Source organism: Sphaerodactylus townsendi, linkage group LG13 (genome assembly GCF_021028975.2).
Source record: "Sphaerodactylus townsendi isolate TG3544 linkage group LG13, MPM_Stown_v2.3, whole genome shotgun sequence".
Lineage (NCBI taxonomy): Eukaryota > Metazoa > Chordata > Lepidosauria > Squamata > Sphaerodactylidae > Sphaerodactylus > Sphaerodactylus townsendi.
Window position 1 is genome coordinate 29,441,395 of NC_059437.1, and position 25,138 is coordinate 29,466,532.

At 41.3% G+C, this 25,138-nt stretch overlaps 1 protein-coding gene across 1 annotated transcript; it reads left to right on the plus strand.

Annotated features, from left to right (window-relative positions):
• The first annotated feature begins 6,722 nt into the window (after positions 1-6,722).
• On the plus strand, positions 6,723-24,652 carry MOSPD1 (motile sperm domain containing 1). The gene is made up of 6 exons (XM_048514953.1): positions 6,723-6,928; positions 17,133-17,391; positions 17,554-17,629; positions 19,678-19,898; positions 23,133-23,294; positions 23,548-24,652. Exons 2-6 carry the CDS (start codon positions 17,238-17,240, stop codon positions 23,577-23,579), a joined length of 645 nt encoding a protein of 214 aa, XP_048370910.1. The 5' UTR covers positions 6,723-6,928; positions 17,133-17,237; the 3' UTR covers positions 23,580-24,652.
• Positions 24,653-25,138: the final 486 nt, after the last annotated feature.

Here is a 25,138-nt window from a genome sequence, read left to right on the forward strand (position 1 = left end):
AGAGACTCTCAACTTCTCTTCCCTGAGCCACCTCCGCCAGAGGAGCGACCATGTGACCAGAACGCACCCGCCATTGGCTGCCGATTATAACTTCTATTTGCATATGCATAAGGGCGGAGCTGGGAGGAGGCGGGGATAAAAAGACGGGGGAGGGAGTGGGGAAGAGGCGGCCGGTGGCTTCTTTTCCTTTCTGGGGATGATTGACAGGGAGGAGGAGGAGGAAAGGGTGTAAAATGCACATCCGTAATGCAACAGTTTTGGGGGAGGGGGAAGTAAAAGATGGCTTGGGGTCCTTTGCGTGTTTACGTTAAAGAGCCTGGGGTTTCTTGCAGTCTGGTCGAATAGGCAAGACGGCACCTTTCAAAGCATGCTCGGGAACAAGGCCACATAGCCGTCAAACTGACGTTCGAGTAAATATGCTTTGATAATGAAAGCAGAGTTGAGCATGCTGTTTAAGTACGCATGCTTACCTGGAAGTAACCGTCACTGAAGTCGGCAGGGCGTTGCGGCCTGATTCTATGCATAGTCGACTGGAACTTGCTCCCCCTCCCTCCTCCCAATTAGGTCCCTGGCTTGAACCCTGATGCAGAAGTTCCCACTGAATTCAAGTAGGCTTTACTTTCCGATTAAACGAACAGACTCAGGCTGCTGAGTAAAGATGAGGCTGACTTCCACCCATGAGTCACTAGGCAGCAAGTAACCACAGGCCAGGCAAGTTTTCCAAGTTCCAGATGTTGCTCTCTCCCCCGTTTCTTCCCACAACCTCACTTGATGCCTATACTTTCCTAGAAGTCTGGAAGGGACAGCATATTCCAGTGATAGCGAACCTTTTCAAGACCGAGTTCCCAAATTGCAACCCAAAACCCACTCATTTATTGCAAAGTACCAACACGGCAATTTAACCTGAATACTGAGGTTTTAGTTTAGAAAAAATGGTTGGCTCCGAGGCGTGCGTTACTTGGGAGTAAGCTTGGTGGTGGTTGGTGGCTTTGCTTTGACGCAACCGTGCAACTCTTCCAACAGGTGAATCATGACCCTAGGAGGGTTTACTCAGAAGCAAGTCCCATTGCCAGCAACCGAGCTTACTTCTTTGCATGAAAATCAGTGGGGTTTAACAGCACTTAACAGGGTTATCTACACTGCTTCCCCAAAACTAGATCTTAGGTTTAATGCTAATAATCGAGCCCAGTGGCCCAGGCCAGCCTAGATGTGTGGGGGGGCGCGATCCCCCCCCATGACGAACTATGTTTGCACGAGCCCACAGAGAGGGCTCCGAGTGCCACCTCTGGCGCCCGTGCCATAGGTTCGCCACCACTGGCATATTCCATGCAACTGTTGAGCTATTCTGTCACATGTTGTGGAACACTATATTATACCACTGACAGTAATTGCAAGTGGAAAAGCTTATTTAGGATACTAACGTGTATACAGGATCTCAACTGCCCAACAGGAAATATATTTTCATATTTAAAAACCTGATAATTATGCCAGAGGCTTGGCATATCCCTACCAGTAGCTATACATTAGGTATGAACAATAGGTCAGTTTACCCCACCCACACACCCCAATCTGCCACAGAAGAAGCAACAGACAGGCGGGGCATATAGAATCATTTAGAAACAGGCCTTGCGTAACATGACACAACCAGTTGTTGGTCAGAACTAGGTGTCTAAAATTAACCCATATTGTCTGGAACAGGGGCAACACTGGTACCAATCTAGCTGTTTAGCACTTGGCATTCCATTCTCCCCCATGCTCACCAGCATCAGAATCTTGTACTGTGTCCATTAGTCAAAAGGAACTATTGGTTCCTGCTGCAGAAGCTGTAGTCATTAACCTATATTATGTATTAGCTATTATCATTCTACCCTTCCTTCAAGGAGTTTGGAGTGGTTTTACAACAACCCTGAAAGGCAGGATCATCTGGAAGTGCACAAGGCTCTAAGACTGGAAGCAGAGCATAGATTTAAACTTTAGTTTCTCAAATCCAAGCCTATTACTCTACACTAGTTCAGTTAGAGTCCAGTAGCTAAGTAAGGGGCAGTTTTGCACTTTTTTGTACCAGCAATAGGGTTGCCAACCTAACATTTGGAAATGAAGTCCAGGTTTGAGAAGGGGAGGGACTCAAGCAGGATATCATGGTATAGAAGCCACCCTTCAAAGCAGCCATCTTTGCCATGCAACTGATCTCTGTAGTCTGGAGATCAGTTGTTATTCCAGAAGTCTCCAGACCCCACCTGGAGGTTGGCAACCACATCCCACAGTGAGGTCACAGATGGTTTGGTAAAACATAAGAGTGTAATTTGGCTTGACTGAAATGCTAGAGCTCACTATACCTGCACAATGTGGGCTGGAACCTTCACCCACCTCTTTGTAGTAGTGGCCAGGAATAGTCCAATAATAACAAAATATACTATTTGTATTTATATAGCACTTTTAAAGTGTCTAAAGTGCTTTCTATACATTACCTTGTTATAATCCTTTCTACAACCCTCTTGGAGTGGAAGATTTAGTTTCAAATCCCCACTCTGCCCTGGAAACTTGGGCCAGTCACACATTCTCAGCTTAATCTACCGTATGGGGTTATTGCAAGGATATGTAGGAGGAGAGGACCGTGATGTGAGCCACTTTGGGTCTCCAATAGGAAGGACAGTAGAGTCTAAATGAAATCCTCAGATATGGCACAGTTTAAGTTCAAAGTAGGTTACAGTAAAATATACAAAACAGAGAATAAAATCAAATTAACATAAATACCAATGTGTGCTGCACCGGCCTCTGTACCTGAGTGATGTAAGACAACTCCCAGCTATTAGTGAATTGTTTGAGTAAAGGGCTCCCATAAAATCCTTAGAAGGCCAAGAATTAGAAGTAATGCACTGTGCATGTGATGGGCAGCATTTAGAAATGGTGGTTTAGGCCTCATTCCTTAGCTGAATTCCAAACACCTACACTTTTTACCAACACACAGGTTCTAAATTATGTTTAAAACAATTATCTATTAACGTAATTGTAATTCATAACATAATTCACACAAATTTCTTTGCTTAAGAAAAAAGAATTCACTTTGGTATTCGCACCATTGTTATGGTTGCTGGGAAGTACAATTTTTGCAATTATACTTTGATAATATGCAAGAGTGGGCTTCAGGAATTTTCCATTAACTATCACCTAGCTGCTATAAAGTAAAATTTTATCCTTCCCGCGCTGTGAAATTATACTCCTGGCTGGTGGAAAAACAATTCTTCATAACACTTAGCTTTGCTTCTGTGCTTATGTTTTTATATATGCTGTTATCAAAATGTAATAATAACTAATTAAAATCATCAGCCATAAGGAACAAGGTAAACTGCAAATCTGTCTGGATGCCAAAATTCAACCATACAGTTGTGTTGTTGACATCTGTTTTTTTGTTTTCAAATACATCATCCACAAACATGAAACATGCTTTGCCAAGGAAACCTGAGACAGAGTTTCTGAATATAAAAAGCCAAATAACTGGAAAGTATATTGATTTCAATATGATTTTTTCCAAGTAAACATATTCAGTATTATCATCATCCTGTCTGGTTTGGTTTCCAGTACCTACAAGATGCTTGTATTTAGTTAGCTGCTCCATTCTAGTGCTCTAATTGTCCTTCTCAGTCTCTGAGATTAAAAATGAAGAACTGAAGCTCTTTCTGTTACCACATCAAAATCACACACTTCTGGAGTAACAACTTTGCAGATATGGACTAGAGCAGGAAAAGTTACCCCCCAACCACCTTAATATAATTACAATATTAATAGTTGGTTAAAAAGCATAAAAGCAAGGAATGTTCTCATTAAACTATATTAAGAACTGACCTGGTTGGCCCAGGCTAGCCTGATCTCAGAAGCTAAAGAAGGTTGGTCCTGGCTAGTATTGGGATGGGAGACCAACAAAGAATTCCAGGAAGAGAAAGGCAATAGCAAATTACCTCTGTTAAACTCTTGTCCTAACTCTTATGGGGTGCTAAAAGTCAGCTGTGACATGATGGCACTTTACTCACCTGCACAAGCACTAAACATAAATACATCTTCCTGCAATACACCTGTAATTAGATATTTTAGCTATATGTTATTAGCTCCTGACTTATGACAACAGGTAGCTGACATTTACTTATAAGCCAGGTAGTTGAGACTGACATCCATATGCTCCCTAATACAGTGTAGGGAGAGTGGCATTGAATTCAGCTGCTTCACAATTTTTTTTCCTCTTGACAAGTCTGCTAGTTGTCTATCCACAACAGAAACCCTATGCACAAGCAGCTCCTTCCATCAGCCACAAGCAAGTGATATTGACAAAAACAGTCTAGATATGAATTGGTTATGGTTATTGTGAGCTGGTATGTAGGTAAAATTAGCTATAATGCAACATGGAGGTGATAAGCAATCACTGGGGTGAAGCAATCCATTAGATGGAAGCAAAAAAAATTAGATTTTCCTTCTGATTGGTCCATCAAGAGATTTTCCAACTCTAATCCCTAATCAGGTGTCAACTGGCCGCCTTTAATGCTCAAGGGAGCACAGCTGATACATTCCAGATATTTTGACCTGGTCTTCTCTCTGTCAAATGGCAACAAGGTAAAAACAAAGCAACAGATGAAGCAAATACAAAAAGTGTTAAAATGTAAGGAAGAATACAGATAAAATCTATTGAAGGAAAACAGATTAGGCATTAAGAGTATGTTGTCCCCATCCAAGACAAGGAGACAAACAACAACCATTGACAATAAAAGAAAACAAAGAAAATTGGGCATAGATCCTATAGTCCTGCTACAGTGTAATGTAATCAGGGTCCATCCAGCCACAAAGTAAGCAGCACACTACATTTAAAAACAACTGTTAATACAAGAGGAATAACAACAGCTACTCTGGTAGTAATAGAAGGAACTCTCCACTGCCATTAATCACAGTAGCGCTTGCCAACATATTGGCTATGTTTAGGAACCTCCAGCCAATTCACGGTGACACAGAGAAAGCCATGATTCCATCACACTGTTATGATGGGGCTGTTGGGGGGGGGAGGGGGATTTGCTTTCACTTATGCAGGTACAGTGTAACCACTTCTAGCTGTGGCCTTGGAGTTCTGTGGCTGGGAAGAGACTCCAGGCCAAACAATGTGAACTGTCTGCTTCTCATGTAAGGGCGGGGATCTTACACTCATCAAAAGTCTGGCACGCTTTTTGCCAGAACTCTCTTTCTATGTTCCTGATATGTCTTCAATAAAGGCATTGAACCAATCAAGTGAATTATTGTCTAAACGGGAAATCTGACATTAAGAGTTATCCTTTGTGCATGTTGCCAACTTTAAGCTACAATTACCGGCTGAAGTTGTGAACACCTTATCGGTGATTATGTTCCCTGGGCAAGGAGCACCGTGCCTTCCCTCAGTTGAAGAGGGGGCAAACTTTTTCATAATTTCATAAAATAGCAACATGTATGCAAGATGGTATTATAAACATTACATTATAAACATTACAAAAGTAAACATGCTAGGAAAGAAAATGAAATAGATGTTATTAGAGGTCTAACGTAGCACCTGTAATTCATTATGGTTGTTGTGTGTGCAGCTTTAGAGATGGCCATGATCATGTTGTAGTTATTTCAGTGGCTTGAAAAATAGGACAACGAGGATTCATATTAGGGACTGGACAACAGTCATGGAAATGTAGTTTGTTTTTTTCAGAGAGGCAGGATTCACATGGCATGCTAAATCATGTTTATAATATGCCAAGGACCACAGATTTTGCAAAATAAGATGAATAGCTTTTATACAGACACTACATATCTCATTGTTCAAATTTGCTTCCCTGGAATGACTATGACTCTGATCAAGATAACGTATTATGATAGGGACATATTGTTATGTGATATTTATTCCTACATAAGCTACACCACAATTCAGGAATTTTGGAAATTTGGGGGCAATTCCTGAAAGATAAGAGTTTAGGAATGGGAGCTCTATGGGAAAGCAGTAAGATAAGAGTTTGCCATCCAAACATCAATTTCCTCTAGATAGTTGATTTCTGTAGTGTGGCAATAAACTGTAATCCCAGAAGAACTTCAAATCCCACTGGGAAGTTGGCAACTCTACTTTATCCTGATTTATATACATGATGCTGGACATATACAAAAAACCCATAAAGGTATATCCCTCATAAACAGACTCTTATTTAAAGTAGGCAGCTGAGGGTCGAAGTGAACTATGAAGGTACCTGTGAAGAATGCTGCCCCAAAATGCTGTCTTAGTTCCTTCCTCTACCTCAATGGCGTCAAGGAAGTGCAAAGCGATAGCCTCAAGATGCCGCAGATTTTGGAAGCAAATTTTGACAACGGCCACTTCGGGAAGAGATAAAAAGAGCACAAGTGTCAATCGATATTTTTATATACGCACGTAAATACCATTTTTTGGTCTGACGTGTGTGTGTGTGTGTGTTTGCTCCATGGTTTCAAACGTCTGCTACTCGCCAACTGCACCAACTGCAGTTCTTCTGACAACTTGCCCTGATGATGAAAACGCGCATGCGCCAATTCATACACCCGCCGCCACCCTCGCTACGAGAGGTGGTAGCAAATCGTCCCTCAGTACGAGCTCGTGTTAACGGCTTCAAAGTGCTTTTTCCATAGTACGCATGCGCGGACAAATGTTTGTACCCGCTTCGAAAGAAAGTGATTACGTCAAGGATAAGCGACGCTCTTTCGCTCTGTCTCCCTCTCGCCGGTGAAGCAAGAGTCCGCCACGTTCCCGGCAGTCATAGCGTCTAGTGACGAGAGGAGCCGGCCCGACAGGCTGCGGTAGGGGCGGGGATAGGAGCGAGCGGAGCCCCAGAGAGGCGGTGCTTCTGCGGCTGCTTTTTATTCCTGCTTCTGACAATAGAGCCCGGAGTTGGCGGGCCTGGCTTGTCGGGTGAGTGAGGCGACTAGTGGGTGTTGTCAAGAGGGGTGTATACAATAAATATTGGAGTCTCTCCTTGAGGTGAAGGCGGTTGAGATGACCAGCCTCCCTTCCCCCATGATATTCATGAGGTGAAAGCAACGTTAAGGATCCACCGCTCCTCTTACCCTCGAAGTAAGGGACCAGTTTTGGCATCTGCTTGGGCAGGAGGGGGTAGTTGTCATTGAGGGGTACCAGGGAGAAGGGTAGTTTGGGGTGGTAGCCCGTCCCCTGGGTCATTTGGGAAAAGATGTATGTTTCCTAGAAGGTCAAAGTTAGCCCACCACCTGAAGTTGGAGCTAGAATAGGACATAATTGATTGTTATAGTGGGGTTGCCTCCTCCTGTTAATAGTTCTTGTATAAATTGTTGATGTTCTGTTGGTCTACAACCATGCAATTTTTACACTTTTAGTAGGAATTATGTGTGTGTATAGTTTTATAGTTATTTGTGGGTTGTTAGAGAAGGATATTTGGCAAGGATTCAGATAGAATTGCCTGAGTGGCAAGCTCAGTACAGTGGAGTTTGCAGAGTTGCATAAGGGAAAACAAGTGCAAGATGTCTGGCACTCCTGTTAAAAATAAAGTCCAGTATTGGCTGCAGCAACAGCTCTAAAACATCACTGAGAGGGCTGGTGGCTGACCGGGAAAGCCAATCAAGTCTGATCTATACATCTTGTGCTGTAGCTTCTCTTCTTTGCCCATCCTCCCTTTCTCATTGGTTGCTGCCTTGACAGGCCTGGACAACATCCCCTGCTGTAAACATCACGTGGCCCAGTTGAATTTTTGTCCGGGTGCCGGCCTGGAGCGTGCCAGAATACTATTGCCTCTCTTTGCCTGCTGTGTGCAATTCATTTTAATCTCCTACTTGTTTCTTGGATCCTTCGTGCCTTTCTAAGGAAGGGGTGTGTACTATTAGAGCCCTGGGCATGGGGAGAACAGTTTATTTAAAAATGAGGAAATGGCAGGGGGACTAGAATCTTAGTTTATTTTCAACTTTCTGTATACAACAGTATTTCCAAAAGCAATAGTGATTCAGAAATATCGCATTATCATCAGTTCCATTTCGCTTCCTAGCTTTTGTTGGCCTCCAGCATAAATAATTTTATACATGTACAGTTTTAAAAATTAATTGGCACGAATATGCCTTGTGCATAACTGCTATGTGTTCTCACAGTGGTGACTCCAAACATTGATTTTGTATTATCCATTGAGTTTTGGCAACTTTCTGTTCAACGTGTAGATTTTAAGCTTCACTCTGCAAGTTAGGGAGTTGGACATAATAAAAATAATTTCAACCATTCCCGGACAAATCAGCACCCTGTCAATATTTTTTTATTGTTTAAGATAAAGTCAAAAACTAGCTTTCGAATTTTTCCCTCAGAGAGCTGAATGATGCTGTGAAGAATGGAAGGCCGACTTGCATGTACTCCTGAATTGGACCATAAATAATGATACTCTGTCTGTGCTAAGTTGGTATCAGAGCCAGTAGTTATTGAACCCATCAGTTATAATTTCCAGATACACTCAAGTTTGCACACCCTGGGATTTTTGAGAGACTGTCAACATCTCCCTATTTCAGAATTAACAATCACTGATTCAAATTACGAACTTTTTACTTGTAATATGTACTGACAGAGCAGATGAAACAAATGCATCTTCTTATCAGCCTTCCCAGAATTCATTGATTTATGTGTTTTAATGGGCACCTCATCTATGTTAGGAGCTGTACTGATTGATCTACGTGCAGCAACTGTTATCTATCGATGTAGCTGTCAATAGTTTAGCTCACTTTGCAAATGAAAACCAGAGACTTGACAATGAATTAACATAGATATTGTTCAATTTACTATTATTGCTGTTACAATTCTAAGTTTAGTTTAATTGCTTTTTTGAAACCATTAAGTCTGATAAAATGTCAGATAAAATGTTCTAAGATACTGAGGAGACTGAATCCTAACAATGTTTGCCTCTGGCATAAGAACAAGGAGGGATGGTCTTGATTCCTGTCCCCACCTCATCCTGTCTCCACAGTCCCTTCCAGCACAACCTTTTCAACGGTCTAAGGGTCCATCTTCCCTCTTATGCTAGCAGAGAAACTAGCATGATGTAACCCAAAGTATGTTATGTATGTGGTGGCATTACTGACAACTGGACAAATAACTGAAAGGATTATTATAGACTGTTAGTGAATGGCCCATAAATATGTGGTGCTAAATCTTAAAGAATATCACCAGATAATGTATGAACATGGGGTTTTTTGGAGAAATTTGTGTGAATTGGTATTTTTATTTTCTCAACCCCCTGACAAATATTTGTTTAATCAGCTACTCTAACTTCCCTGAAGTATGTTAATAATGAGGAAAAAACACAAATTCCTGCTATTCTAGACATTGTCAATTTATTAACTGAGCATTGCACTCTAGTTATTAGCTTTTCCTAGAACTTTTATTTATACAGATCCAGGACTATTTTTAAATAGTACAATACCAGTTGGGACTCCTTGTGTGTTCAAATGAGAAGTTAACATTAATTACAAGTAGTACGTGAAAAGTTGGGTCCTAACAATTAGACACACAATACAAAGTAACTGTAGATTTTATTCATCTAGTCTGAGACAGAAAAAGTGACCAAAATTCAGAGAGAGAGATAAGTTCCAAATTGTAGATAGCTGTTGTACCATCTCCAGAATTCTGACTTGACCAAGAAAGTATGTGTGTGGCATCAAGTCACAGTATGACGATCGCATCGAGTTTTCAAGGCAAGAAATTTTTAGGGATAGTTTGCTATTGCCTGCCTCTTGGCCAAGAATAAAGATTCTGAAAGGACTAATCCATAGAATACAGAAACTGTTCTCATTACAAAATTGCTGCCGAAACAATTACTTGTGGAACTTAAATTTCAACCCAAAGATAGATCACAGTGTAACAGTTACAAACTTGAGTGTTTTTTTCCTTTTGTTTGCCACATCTAACTGCACTAGAAAGCCCAAATTCCTCCCACTTGGGTTAGGCCCTGATACTCACCAGCCTTTTGCCAGGCACTGGGGAGGCAGACCTCAGGGCAGCAACAAAAGAATATAGGACTGCATAGTCACAGAACTTTTTCTAGTCAGCTGCCAAGTGGTTTGCTGAGAATGAGCACTCCCATGACAAACAGGATCTTCAAATAACACCTTTTGCCCAGTAGGAGGCTGATCAGGAGCAAAATGGAAGGAAGCGGCCAGACTACAACACACACCTCATACACTCAGGAGCACAGTCCTAAACATGCACCTATATGGGAACAGAGGTGCAAGAAACATCATTAGGTATTCCTCATGACTTCAACACCAACAATATATAGATGACTATAAAGAAAGGTGTAGGGCTGTGGCAGGCTGAAGTACAGTATATACAGGGTGCCTGGTACAAGCTTCATGTGGAAATAGCTACCTGTCCACCCTGGAAGTTCTAGGCACAGTTGAAGTTTTACACCATCAAACAAAGCCTGTAAGGGTTGACTGCCCTTGCTAGTTAGTTGCCCCATACACCAGTCATTTTGGGCAGCAATTCCCTATGTACTCAGCCCCTGCTGCACTCATGGGCACTCCACTCCCTTCCATGGATTCCAGCAACCACCCTCCCAGTCATGCAGTCTTGATGGGTTAGATGCCAGCAACAGCCTGAGAGTGCATCCTTTTTGTAATCCTTGCCCACCCTCCTTGCAAAAGCATGTCTGTGCAACCATTGGGTGAATGCCTCAGAACCCCTCCCAGTGTGAGTGTCATGTTGAAGGAGGCTTGCAAGACAGAAGCAGAGGAAGGAGCTAAAGTTATCTAGCAAAACCAAGACAAAAATACTGCTGTATAATAATCCATGCATTGATTGAGTGGTATCAGTCATAACGAAATCATCTGGCGAATGGGTTTGCCAGCTCTGGAGTTCTCAAAAGTCTCCTTATTTATTTATAATTTGATTTATAGGGTTCCTTTTCCCTAACAGACTCATGGGGGCTTACAACAATATTCATAACAAAATCATAAAATTAACTGGCAGATTCCCTGTATGAATCCAAGGGCGCCCTAATAAGTTCTGCCTTTGCAATTTGCATTGATAGACTTCAAATGACAGGTAGAGTTGTGCTTATCACTTCATGCCCATGAGAGGAGTAACTGTCCTGTTAGGCAGCTTATAATGGTACAGGAGCCAAGCTGCAATAAGAGAGTCAGAGCAGAGGAGTTTAGTGGGCACTGGTTGCTTCATCAGTAGGTCACAATATAGGCTTAGCATATGGTTTGCATTTAATTGTGCATAGAGTCTGTCTAGCTTGCACCTGTGTTGGGGGGCTGTCTGCAAAGATTCCAAAGGAACACAAGGACAGTAATGAGTAGTTCTCTGCAGTAGGAGCAAAAAGCATGTGGAGCAAAAAGCATGTGGGATAAACCTTATTGGGGAACATTCAACAAATACATATTCCTTGCACTGATAGACTGCAAATGACAGGCATTGGACCTGGGTCTGAAGCGTATGGAATAACAGACTGCAGTCAAGCATTAGATACCATAATTGTTTGACCAGCGGATAGGAGAGTGGGCTGGTAGTCACACTGGACTGTGGCTGTGCTGCCTGTGTCCCCCAGTTGCAGGGGAATCTGTTACACCAAATGTGAAAAGTGAAGCATATAAATTGTATATTGTATAAGTTCCCCTACGCTGTGTGCACTGTACACACATTGCTAACAGCTGTTGAGAGTGGAGTGTTGTTGAGACAGTGTGTGCAGTAGGTACAAGAGGGAATGATAAAAGCTGTCTCACCTTGAGTGGACCCCTCTCCCATTGTTTCCCTGTATTGGTTGCACTGCACTTGCATCCCCATTTGGAGGGATGAAGGCCTCCCATTTGGTGTCTGTGTCTTGAGGTGGTGTACCTGTAATGGCTCTAAGCAGAGCAGTGCTTTTAAGACATATGCTACAACCATGCTTGTTCTCTACCATGGTTATTTGCACTAAATGCTACCCATGCTGCTTGCCTTATCATATGAGCTATGTGTGTCCTGGGTGGGGTTGATAGAGTGCTTATGAGGATGTGATTAGCTGCAGACTTAAAATCTTGAGATGTACCATGGCTTAGAGCAGTGGTTCTCAACCTTCCTAATTCCGTGACCCTTTAATACAGTTCCTCATGTTGTGGTGACCCCAACCATAAAATCATTTGTGTCTTGGTTCCTAAAACCATTGGAAATATGTGTTTTCCAATGGTCTTAGACGACCCCTGTGAAAGGCTTGTTCGACCCCCAAAGGGGTCGCGACCCACAGGTCGAGAACCGCTGGCTTAGAGTGAAGGCTTGGGGGCAGGGTTTGTATTTTTACTCTCCATGTATTATGTGGGAATTTTGGTCATTGTAGCTTCTAGGACAGGGGTAGGGAACCTTTAACACTCAAAGAGCCATTTAGACCCGTTTTCCACGGGAAAAGAAAACACTTGGAGCCGCAAATAATTTCTGACATTTAAAATAAAGATAGCACTATATATATAGGGTTTTTTTTTACCTTTGCTCATTCTGAGAAGCACATGGATGCGTCCGCCCTGCTGCCTGCAGGGCACGCAAGGATGAAGCCAGCAGCTTGGCCTCGCCGGCCGCCGGGAAAGCACCCACCCCGCTCCAATGGGGCGGGCGAGAGGGGAAGCCCGCGGCACGGCCCAGCCGACCGTGGGCAGTTGGTGCGCCTGCCCTGCTGCCTGCAGGGCGGGCAAGGATGGGGCAGGCGGCTCGGCTTGTAGAGCCACAGTGCAAGGGCAGAAGAGCCGTATGCGGCTCTCGAGCCGCAGGTTCCCTACCCCTGTTCTAGGAAGAGTTCAGATTTGATTTGATCTAGAACTCATTTATTTGTCTTTTTGTTGGTACAAGGTATCTGTACAACTCTCCTCCAACACCATGTTTCAAGCAAATTAACTTTCTTCCTGTCATCTTTCATACCCATACCTGGTAATGGGTTATACCATAGTATGAATTATCTTGATCTTGGTTGCCAGAGACACATTTTTACACTTAAGGATCTTTTCAACTTCATTCATGGCTTCCCTTCCCAGTCACAATCTGCTTCTGATTTAATGGTTTTAATCTCCCTAGGTTGAGGATTGAACCCAGAGCCCTCCAGGGGTGGGCGGTATATTAAATGGAACAAATAAACAAACCAAGAAATAGAAAATCTTGAACAATTTCAATTTCTTCATTAACTTTAAACTTGTGTCATTCCTCAATAATCATTACTTTTGTCTTCTTGATGTTCAGCTGCCATTCCGCTTTGGCACTTTCTGCTTTAACTTTCATCAGTAGTTTTTTCAAATCCTCACTATTTTCTGCCAGTAATGTGGTATCATCTGCAAATGTGGTGTCGTCTCAAATTGTTAATGTTCAATCCATCAATGTTCACTCCACCTTCATCTAAATTTAATCCAGTTTTCCTTATATGTTCTGCATGTAGATAGAACAGACAGGAAGATAAAATGCATCCTTATCTGACGTCTTTGCCAACTGGAAACTATTCTGTTTCTTCATATCTGTATATCTAATATTTATATGTGGCCCCATCTACAGATGTCTAAATCCGCAGATTGGAGCCATGCTGATATTAAACAAGTTATTCTGCAAATTTGGGAGACCTTTTCCATTTGCATAAAAATCTGAAATATTAAAAAATACATTAGGGAGTTTAAATTTCTAATAATTTTTTTTTAAGTACAATGATGCTGGGAGCTGGGCTTCAAGGTAAGTGGTGGGAGACAAGGCCTTGCTGGGCTTGGCAGTGGGGAGAGATAGGACTGTCCCTCCTGAGAGTCTCATGAGCCTCCCATTTATTCTGTCCGAACAGTATTCTCTAGTCCAAAGTATAGGTTGTGCCACAAAACGATCAAATGTTGTGACACACCTATTTCTTTTAGAACCAACCATAGCTTTTCATGATCAAAAATTTTGTTGTAATCTACAAAACATAAGCTAATTTTCTTTTTTAATTCTCTCATATGGTCTAGTAGCCAATATAAATTTGCACTATTATCTCTAATGCCTCTTCCTTTTTTGAATCCAGCTTGAACATCTGGCATTTCCCATTCCACATATGATAACAGTCCTTGCTATAATATTTTCAGCATCACTTTACTCACATGAGAAACTAATGTGATATTGTGATAGTTGCTGAAGTATTTGAAGTCTCCTTTTTTGTAATTGGATTGTAGATTGAACATTTCAAGTCAGTGGATCATTGCTTTGTTTTCCATTTCTGTTGGCATATTCTTGTTAAGATGTTGATGAACACAGTTTCTGTGGCTTGAAATAACTTTGTTGTTCTCCCATCTTCTACTGGTGATTTGCTTCTCCTAGTTGTTTTTTGTGTAGTTTTCACTTCACTTTCTAAAACTGCAGGTACTTCTTCAAGGACATCTGCCATCCTTTAATCTTTTCTTTGGTGAATTATTCCCATTTTTTCTTCATTTTGTCCTGTTTAACACATGATAATCTTTCAGCATCTCCAATCATGCTTTAAATTTCCCTTTGATTTCCTGCATCTTGTGGAATAGAACTCTTGTTCTGTCTTTTTTGTTATTATTATTATATTTCTTTGGGCTGGTTATTATAATAGCTCTCTGTCTCTATGTGCCAATTGCTGCAACGCTGAATTTAGACTTCTGATTCTGCTTTTGGCCGTTTCCGCACGGGCAGAAAATGACGGCCTGGAGACGGTAAAAACACCGTCTCCAGGCCGCCATTCGCACGAGGGGCGCAGCTGCAGCGCAGCCACGCCGCCCTCGCGCCGCCCGCCCGGCCTGGAGCCGGCATTTCCCCAGAGCGCTTCTTAGCGCTCTTTTTGGGGAAACGCCGCAGTGAAGCCGCTGCCGAGCGAACGGCAGTGGCTTCACCTCGACTTTCCACCGACTCACCTTGCTTCGGGCGTTGCCGTCGCGAGTTTGGGGACGCGCTCGCCCTGCGCCGCCGAGCAGGCGCCAAGAAATAGGGGCGGTCCCCCCAGGCTCGCGACGCGTCGAGGCTCCAGGGACAAAAGCTGGTCAGCGCGGGCTGCATCGCGGCCGCTGCCTCGCTCTTCGGATCACCGCAAGGACGGGTCCCAGCGTCTTTGGGTCGGCTGCCATGCGGAAATAGCCTTTGACTTTTGCTTCTTTTCTTTCTTTCTTTCTTTCTTTCTTTCTTTCTTTCTTTCTTTCTTTCTTTCTTTCTTTCTTTCTTTCTTTCTTTCTTTCTTTCTTTCTTAAATTTCTATACCACCCCATCCCCGAAGGGCTCTGGGCGGTGTACAGCATAAAAACCATACAGTATCAGTTAAAAATTACTACTAATCAGTAAAACTCACTAAAACTCCATATAGACAGCGGTTAATACAATTAAATAATTAAACAGTTAAATAATTAAATAAGAGGCGTCCAAAAAATGCACATTTAAAACCTTCCCCAAAGAGGGAGGACGGCGGCCCCTCAATATGAGGGTTACCCTGATGTAAAACAACACAGGGAGCGAAGAGGGGGCACCTCTTTAGAATTTTAAAGAGTTTTATCCATCTGGCTTTTCATTTCTTCTGGCTACAGGAACAGCCTTTGCACATTCTTCCTTGATTATAACTCTGGTTTCAACCCATGGCTCTTTCAGTTCCCATTCACTTAAACTTTGTGATGCACATCTGCTCTTTATGTGGTCTTTAAACTCTTTAGAAATGTTGTTTTGGTTGTGTTTTGGCAGTATAAATGTTTTGGTATTTTTCTGCAGCTTTTTACTGATTTTCAATATTAACAATTCACGGTTTGTACCACAATCAGCTGTTGGCCGTGTTTTAGCAGAGAGAATAGAGCATCTCCATCTTTTCCTTCGGGTTATGTAATCTATTTGATTTTTGTTTTGGCACTCAACACAGGGGTTTCAAAGTATGAGATTATCAGAAGTAGTTTACCATTGCCACCCTCTGCACAGAGAAGTGTCACTGGAGTAGTCTATGATAGGTCCTCCATCACTGTCACTTTCCATTACTGCTTCTTCATATAGGCTGTCATATTTTTGAGGTTTACTTGCATAGAGTTTAATCAGCATCCTAAGCCTTTCAGAGACAGGTTTTAGGATTGTTCTAGAAAAGAACTTAAAGGGACTTCTCTTGGGACAACTATTAGTTGATATCAACTTAAATTTTATCTTCAATTTAATTCAAGCAAATGTTGCCAAAAAGTTGTTCCTTTCACAGTATAGTAAACAATGTATTTTATTCATCATCAGTTGTGCTGTTGTTTCCGGCTGTTAGGTTGAACTTAGGATTTTAAGCTGTTAAGCTGCTGTTAGGTTGAATTTAGGATATCTAGCAAGAACTGTATGTAGGATTTTTTAGGATATCTAGCAGGAGCTGTACTTGTAGTGTAGGTGGGGTGGGTTTTAGTCCTAGGTCCTTTAGACAGTAGTGTTTAGTTAGGATGTCGCCATCTGAGTCCTTTGTAAATTGTTGTTGTTATTTATTGGATTTGGTATACCACCCAATCCCCGAAGGAGATGCTAGTAATGTTTGATGTTATTAATTTTGATGTTTGGAAATATTTATTATAGTGGCTAAGATGTCATGATATTATGATGGTATGCTGTTATATTGGCTATATTATGAGCATTGTTGATAATGATGTGTTCTATTGTTATTGATGTTATGATTATTATTACTGTATATTACTCAGAGCCCTTCGGGGGTAGGGTGGTATATAAAACTTATAAATAAAATATTATGCTTCTTATTTGTTTTATATTGTTGTACAGCACCCTGAGCCCTCTGGGGTAGGGCAGTATAGAAATTAAAAATTCAGTTCAATTCAATTCTTAATGTTAAGTATCATCCCTTAGACCAGGCTTTAAATAAAAAAATTGTTGCAGTTGGGACCATCTTATTCTGGATGCCATTAATTTAAAGAGGCTCAAACAATATAAGTACTTTATTTCTTAAAAACATGTACAGATGACTGTCACTAGGATGCACACATGTGGGAATCTTCTTCAATGGGTATTTTTAAAAATATCACAGAATTGTGTTGGTTTGAAACTTTGAAAACCTCTGAACAGACTGTCTTGTTTCTGTGTATTACATTATTAATCTGCTATTCAAACAGCTTCAAACCTCTGAAGAAAAGAGCAGTTATCGTTGCTTTTCTCTTTCCTCCTACAGGTTTCCCAAAATGCTTTCACTTTCCTAAAAGTAATCTGGACCAGAAGCCTGTGGGGACAAAACAATCCTAAAAGCAGAAAGGGCAGCACAAAGGATTCTGTGCCAATGCAGCAACAAAAAAGACAGCCAGAGTTAGTGGAAGGAAATCTTCCAGTCTTTGTGTTCCCCACTGAACTTATATTTTATGCTGATGACCAGTCAACGCACAAACAGGTGTTGACGCTCTATAATCCATATGAATTTGCCTTAAAATTCAAAGGTGAGTTTCAAATACAGTTTCATTTTAAAGGCTGATTCAGTGTGGTTTTATATTTTAATTATTTAAATTGAGAGAAACTGTAAACAGAATTGATGTTAAGTATGTTCATCAGGCTTGCGAATACTCATGAGTTAGTACTTAATCATTTCTCTTTTGTTTCAGTTCTTTGTACCACTCCAAATAAATATGTTGTGGTAGATGCTGCAGGTGCTGTGAAACCTCAGTGTTGTGTTGATATGTAAGTAAAATAGCTATTTTGGTTGTATTATACTGAAACAAATTGAGCGAGAATATGGAATCCCCCCCTCCTAAAAAACCCATATTTTTATAGTGGTTCAAGTTATTGAAAACTAACTTATGCTTTGAAAGGATTTCTGAAGTTTCCATTTTTGGGGAAAATTAAAAGGATTACAGCAAATCTGTTCTGGCCAGATGTCCAATTTAGTTCCTGGGCAGAAATGGCAAGCAAATGTAGTCTTAATTTCAGTGAGTGGGAGGAAATAGCAAAATAAGCATTTGTTCTGAGGAATATGACGTGTTTAAATTTTGATAATTTTCCAGGGGTTACTATCCTCTCACTTTCCTCCTTCTAACCCACAGTTGTCTTTCGAAATTAGTTCTTACCAAAAGATGGTAGTTCCTTCAGAGAAGTAGAAAACTCGTAATTCATATAGAGTTGAAGTGCCCTTCTTGAAAATGACAGTTCTTATACTGGCAGTTGCCACTTTCAAGGAGACAAAATTTCTGTCTTTTATAGAAATTTTACAGATGTAAAAAATTTTTTACAGATGTTTCCCAAAAATGGAAGTGAAACATTTTGGCTGACCTTTGCAATATTATGCTTCAGATAGCGGAACATGAAAAGTCCCATGAAAGGGACGCTTTTGGGGAAATATCTTCATGCCTCTCAGCCTTATAGCTCATTTGTGGCAGATAGTTATATGAGAAGGAAAATTCATCCAATCACTGTGGGAAGAACTATGCCTTCAAAAGGAATCCTTTTGGCAGTCCGTTGCTGAAGTATTAACTGCAGGGTGGCTTTATGAATTCATCCAAATCTTTCTCAACCCCAATGTGATCCTTTGGTTTCATTTCTTTTCTAGAATAACTAATAAGATAATTTTACATCACATTGTATGAGTTCTTGGAATAGGCTGGGACAGAGTGGGATGAGGATTAGTGCAGGGAACCCCAGTGTGGTGTTTGTGTGCGCGATGGAGCCTGCAGATACTTTTCCTGGTGCCCACCAAATGTTTTGGGAAATGGGTGGAGCCAGTTGGGGCACTTGCCCAGCAGTGCTTTTGACTGGTCCCAGGAGATCCTGTCGGCCAGGCACATTAAAATAACATTGTTTCTCCAGCAGCTGCCACCATAGTGTTGGATTCATTCTCTTTCACTCTGTCTGCCATTTGGTGATTGTACTTACCACCCCTGTATTAGGGCTCCAAAATTGCCTGTAGGCTCAAAAGGGTTGGGGATCCCTGGATCAGTGTTTTGAATTGGACCTGGGGAAACTCAAGTTCAAGTTCCCGTTCTACTGTGAAGCTTACTGGATGAGCTTGTGCTAATCATTCCCTCTCAGTCTAACCTATGTAGCAGGGGTGTGAATATATAATGAAAGAGAAGAGTGCCATATACTGTAGCCTGAGCTCATTGGAGAAAGGGTGGGAAAAATGATTGATAAATATCAGCATTAAAAATTCATAAGATCTAAAAAAAACTCCAAACCCTATTCAAATAGAGAAGTAGGGTTTGAAACCTAAAGAAAACAGTAGACTGTAATTACCAGAAGATATTTAAGAAAGAATGACTGAATCAACATAGAAATTATATGCATTGAAGTCAGAGTTAACTTGTAGTCAGAGATGAGATAGCTGGAAGTCACTATATGATGTGTAATGGGTTGTGTTTTGTTTATATATATAGTAGCTGGCAACCATACACACACACACATAAATGTGTGCTCTGTGTGTTGTCTTTTTGTCACATGTGAGAAAATAAAAATATTATTTTTAAAAAGTTCCTAAGATCTGATGTTAACTTACTAGAATAGTGTTGGCTGTGTTGTATTAGTAGATCAGATTCTAAAAGTTGGAGATGGGGAAAGCATGTAAGCCAGGCTGTGAGAAATTCTCTCTCTGAGCAAAATACTACATAAAAATACCTGTTCATGCTTTCATCACGATAAACAACAGTAGTATACATTTTAATTGTAGTAATCACATAATGCTTTCCTTCCTCTTCCAAGATAATGCATAACAACCACGAGGCTTGCTTCTCTTACAGTGTGATTCGTCACAGAGATATTCGGCCTTGTCACTATGGTATGATAGACAAATTTCGGCTCCAGGTCTCTGAGCAAAGCCAGAGGAAAGCATTAGGACGAAAAGAAGTCATTGCAATGTTGCTTCCCACTGCAAAGGAGCAGCAGAAAGAAGAAGAGGAAAAAAGGATAAAGGAACACCTGACTGAAAGTATCTTCTTTGAGCAGACTTTGTGTCAGCCAGGTAACTAGATGACTGGGATTTGTTACTTTTGCTTGATCTCTTTAGAAATCATTATCTTACCCTTATAAAAACAGAGTGCACTTCTCAATCTCTTTATTTACATATGGAGCATGGTATGTGATTTCCAAAGTGTCCTAGCAGCTAACATCAAAGATGAATATCCTGCTAGAAGTGCTTATTAATAACTAACAACATGCCCAGCATTACAATGGGAATAGTTAGCAAGCTCTGCCTCCACTGTAATGTTGTTCCCAAGTGCAGTATTTTACACACATGTAAGCTCAGTGATTGCTATTTATTTCTATAGCGGATAGTAAGAAGACTCACTCAGACAACAGTGGGGCAAGGAGTAAAACGGTTTCCTGCTTGCAGTGTTGCCAGCCATTAAGAAACCTGCCCCTCTTTGAATAATAGTTCTGTCCTGAGTTATATTGGCCAGTCCCACAAGATTGTAGAAGAATGCTGAGACATACTTTTACACAGACAGCTTAGTAAACTACCTATTGCTTCCCCTTAGCAGATTTCTATCAGTGCAAGTGTTCCAAGTTAGTTGCTTAGTTTTCTCTTCTACATAAGTGTTTAGAATGTCAGACTAGTATCTGGAAGACCTGAGTTTGTACCCCTCTTCTGCCATGGAAGCTTCCTGGGTTCCTTTGGGCTAGTAACACACACTCTGCCTACCTTACCTCACAGTGTGGTTGTGAGGATGAAATGGAGGAGAAGAAGAATAAAATCATAGAGTAGGAAGAGACCACAAGGGCCATTGAGTCCAACCCCCTGCCATACAGGAATACACAATCAAAGCGCTCCTGGCAGATGGCCATCCAGCCTCAGTTTTTAAAAAAACCCAAAGAAGGAGACTCCACCATCCTCCAAGGCAGTGAATTCAACTGTCAAACAGCCCTTACCATCAACAACTTCTTCCTAATGTTTAGGTGAAATCTCCTTTCCTGTACCTTGGACCCATTACTCCTTGTCCTAGGCTGTTTCCGCATGGGTGGAATACAGCATACCAGGGACACTAAAAACTGCATCCCTGGGGAGGAGTTCACACGGCCGGCGCTGTTGCATTGCCACCCCCAAGTGATGCGAAGACGTGCCTTCTGAACCTCGCTCCCTGAGCGAGGTTTTTTGGAAGCGCCGTCTTCCACCCGCTGCCATGCAAACGGCAGCAGGTGGAAGCTGCCATTTACCTGAAATGGCTCCTTACCATCTGCTGTCTTCCGGCGCTCTGGAGGCGACGGGACACGCCTCCTGGCCTCCGACTGCAGGTTACTGCAGCTGTCGCTCTGGCCATGGGGGCGTGTCCCCTCACCTCCACAGAGCTCCGGAGGACAGCAGAAGGTGAGGAGCTGCTTGGGGACGGCGCAGCTTGTGTGAAGGCTGCACCATTGGGCGCCACTTCCAGTGGGACCGTCAATGCGAACGGTCCCGTGGGTGGGGGTGCGTCGGCATTAAGCATGCCGACGCACCCCCGCAAAGCACCCATGCGGAAAGGGCCCTAGTCTCTGGAGCAGCAGAAAACAAGTTTGCTCCATCTTCAACATGACATTCCTTCAAATATTTAAACATGGCTATCATGTCACCCCTTAACCGTCTCTTCTCCGGACTAAACATATCTCCCTAAGCTGCTCCTTATAGGGCATGGAATCCAGATCTTTTATCATTTTGATTGCCCTCCTCAGGACCAGTTCTAGCTTGTTAATATCCTTCTTGAATTGCAGCTCCCAGAACTGGATACAGTATTCCAGGTGAGGTCTGACCAGTGCCGAATAGTGCAGTATAATTATGTCCCTCAATCTAGACACTATACTTCTATTGATGCAGCCCATAATTGCATGATTCATATTCAATGTGTGGTCTACTAAGACTCCCAGATCCCTTTCACATGTACTGTTGTCAAGCCAGGTGTCACCGATCCTCTATTTGTGCATTTCATTTCTTCTGCCTAAGTGTAGTATCTTACATTTATTTCTGTTGAAATCCCATTTTGTTAGTTTTGCCCCAGCTCTCTAATCTGTCCAAGTCACTTTGAATTCTGACCTTGTTCTAGTATGGTAAAATAATGCAGCAGGACGAGGATTGTTGAAAGGGGGTGGGGAAGAGACACAAGAATGTCACATGTAAACATACCTGTTTAAAGCAACAAGACAATTGGTGTAGAGAAAACTTTACTCTTATTAAAAGTCAACTCCTGAACATATCCATTATGCTGCATTTCTGTTCTCTTTGTGCATCTTAATGAATTCCAGAATACATTAGTATAGATGAAGGTACAGAGCAAAGAAGAGAAACTGAGGGTGACCAGTAGTGGCTAAACAAGGGGTACTGTCTGTTGCCCCACCACTACTATCCAGAAGCCAGAGAACACTCTTTCCCAGATGCTTAAACCTATTGGTTGTGTGTATTTTTCTGCAATGTGGTCAAAGCACCTGAAGAGTTCAAGGAGTAAAGGGATATCAGGAGTCCTCAACTTCAGGCTGTTTGCTTCCAGAATTTACCACTTCACCTTTCTGGGCCGTAATGGGGACAGCAGTAGAGGCAGGTGACAGAATTCTAGAAATGCCTTGAAAGGCCTGACATTAGTATGCATTCTCAAACTTTTCCCCCAAGTAGGGCCTAAGCATGGATGTGAGCAGAGTTATGAAGGAAAAGGTACATTTCACAGGTAGCCAGCCTAGGTTGCTAGCACACTACTGTTATATAGTCTATGTGACCTTGCAGAAGTAGAACTGGGAATTGGGGTAAGTGTGGGTGTTGTTAGCTTGGTATGAGATCTGAAGGAATAGCTTGGACACAGTTTGCTGGACTGTGAATAAGAGAAACATGCTTCCTTTTTTAAAGAAAGTGAAGTTTCTCAGCCATGTTCTTTGCCATAGTTCATATTTTATATTAGGGACATGAAAATGTATTGATTTTTTTAAAGCTCCTAACTGGAAAATATCTTGCTAGCATTGTGAAATATTGGTCAAATAGCATAATAGCAAAGGCTCTTCCTGCCTTTTCTCTGTGCAAATACTATAAAAGGAGAATACAAAATGTTCTTTGTTTGTGGTAGCATTTTTTTTCTTGTGAAAAAGCATATTGTAATTACTGAGTGATATGCTGCTCTCGTAGATTCTTACAGCAGAAGTGGGCCTGCAGGTAGAGCACTCTAAAAAGGGGAAAGTGTAATTGAAAGGGAAATGTTTTGCCCTTGCATGATGCTGAATGTTTACCCTTTTTTTCCTCCAGAGCACAGAATTGCCTCCTCAGGGCCTAGTTTACTCACAGTCTTCCTGGGAATAGTTTGCATTGCAGCTCTCATGCTTCCCACATTGGGAGAAGTGGATTCCCTGGTGCCTCTCTACCTCCATTTAAGTGTGAATCAAAAATTAGTCGCTGCTTATGTATTAGGTAAGTACCCATTTTCACACATAAATATTAAATATTTGAAAGCAAAACTTGGCTATCAGGCATTTTGGCATTAGTACATCGATGCAGTCTTGAAGCAATGAATGTTAATGTAAAACTTCACAAAACAGACTACAGTTATTTATGAACAATAGATTTTGCAATTCTTACTCAACCCCCCAGTCTCTTAATGTGGATAGTTTTTCAAGCTGACCTAAAACAAAAGTTTGACATGTTCTTAATTCTTTTCTTTCAGGTCTCATCACCATGGTTATTCTGAGAACATGAGTGATAATTTAAGTGGATGTCAAGATTCTTTTTGTTTGTTTTTTTACCGTGTTTAAATTCACATCATGAATGTGGACTGTCTTTTGACTCCCATTTGGCTCATTAAGATGCTACAGAAAGATGATTCAGTGATTTTAGAGTACTTTTTTGAGTAATATTTTAACTATGTTTAAGTGCAAAAGACTCAAGCGCTCTGAGGTGCTTCTGTTACAGACAGCTATAAATTGTTTAGTGAATGAATCCAGAGAATCTTTTATATCTTTGCCTCTGTACAAAATCTTATTGAAATAACATTTTGTTGGGGAGGGTTGTTGAATCCATGGTCACATCAGTGTTTAATCACCATAAAAGCCAGCAATTCTCCTGCAACATTAATTTGTCTACTCCATGCCTGTAAGTATTGCGGTTAGTGCTAAATGACTTTTGTGTTCTGAATAAATCCCAGGAGGGTCAGACATCATTAAAAGTTGATAATCTGACAGTGAAAGCAGTAAAAACAAGACAGTGTCATGTTTACATAGGAAAATAGTTCCTTCATACATCTTTGACAAATGTGGGACAGAGGGCATATACTCTCAGCAGTGGTATCAGTTTCTGTTAAAACATGTCGCCTGAATGCTTGTGCATTGATGCATACCTTAATTCAGCAAGGATCAGCTTGGTACAGAATCCACTCCACTGGGGGATAGAGGCTAACATTCCCTTGACTTGGTATTATCTACTTGATTACATATAGAAAGAAAGACAAAGCTTCTGTCTACATGTATGTAATTAAATATATTTGGTTTTTCCCCCTCTTTTTCAAGAAACTCATGTTGAGGATTTATTTCTACAATTTGTATACTTTTTTTTCTCCTTTGTTCATCCTTGGAAACAAGCTGTTATCCATTTGGCATCTTCTGGTATATCTCCTTTGTCTTGTTCAAAAGAAATTCCTTCTGTTTCCTTCCCTGGACCCAGTTACTACCACATTTGGGTTATTTAATTCTCATCAAAAGCTGTTTTTTTTAATGGTTTAATGCACTTTGCGATGTGTAAAGATTTTTTTTGAATGATTAAACCTTTCCCATCCACTCTGTCATGGCTGCACTTTGTATATACATATGGAGCAGGAAAACAATCAGCTATTGCACCTAGAATGATTTGGTAGTGAAAGGTTTCACAGTGGTGGTACCAAAATCTTCATGGAGGGAGACGTGACAGTGGTGACTGGAAAAATTAACAAAGGTGCTGATGGGATATAGAATTTTTAGACAATCCTTTTCCCAAGTATCAATATTTGGTAAGCTGCTTGCCTATGAGGTAGGTAAGGTGAACTCTCCACTAACTGAACGCGTCAGGTACCAAAATGTGGTAGAATGCTGGTCACCACTCAGCACAATTATTTGGACAACCAGCTTACCAGATGGGGTCATCATGTACATCATAGTATTTTACTCGTTTGTAAATGGCTGTTCGCAAATATCAGCTGGAGTGTGACTATTTTTGTGGTAAATATTTAAAAGCAATATAAAATGCTACTCCTGAGATCTTGACAGACAGCTGTAATGTTTGACCAG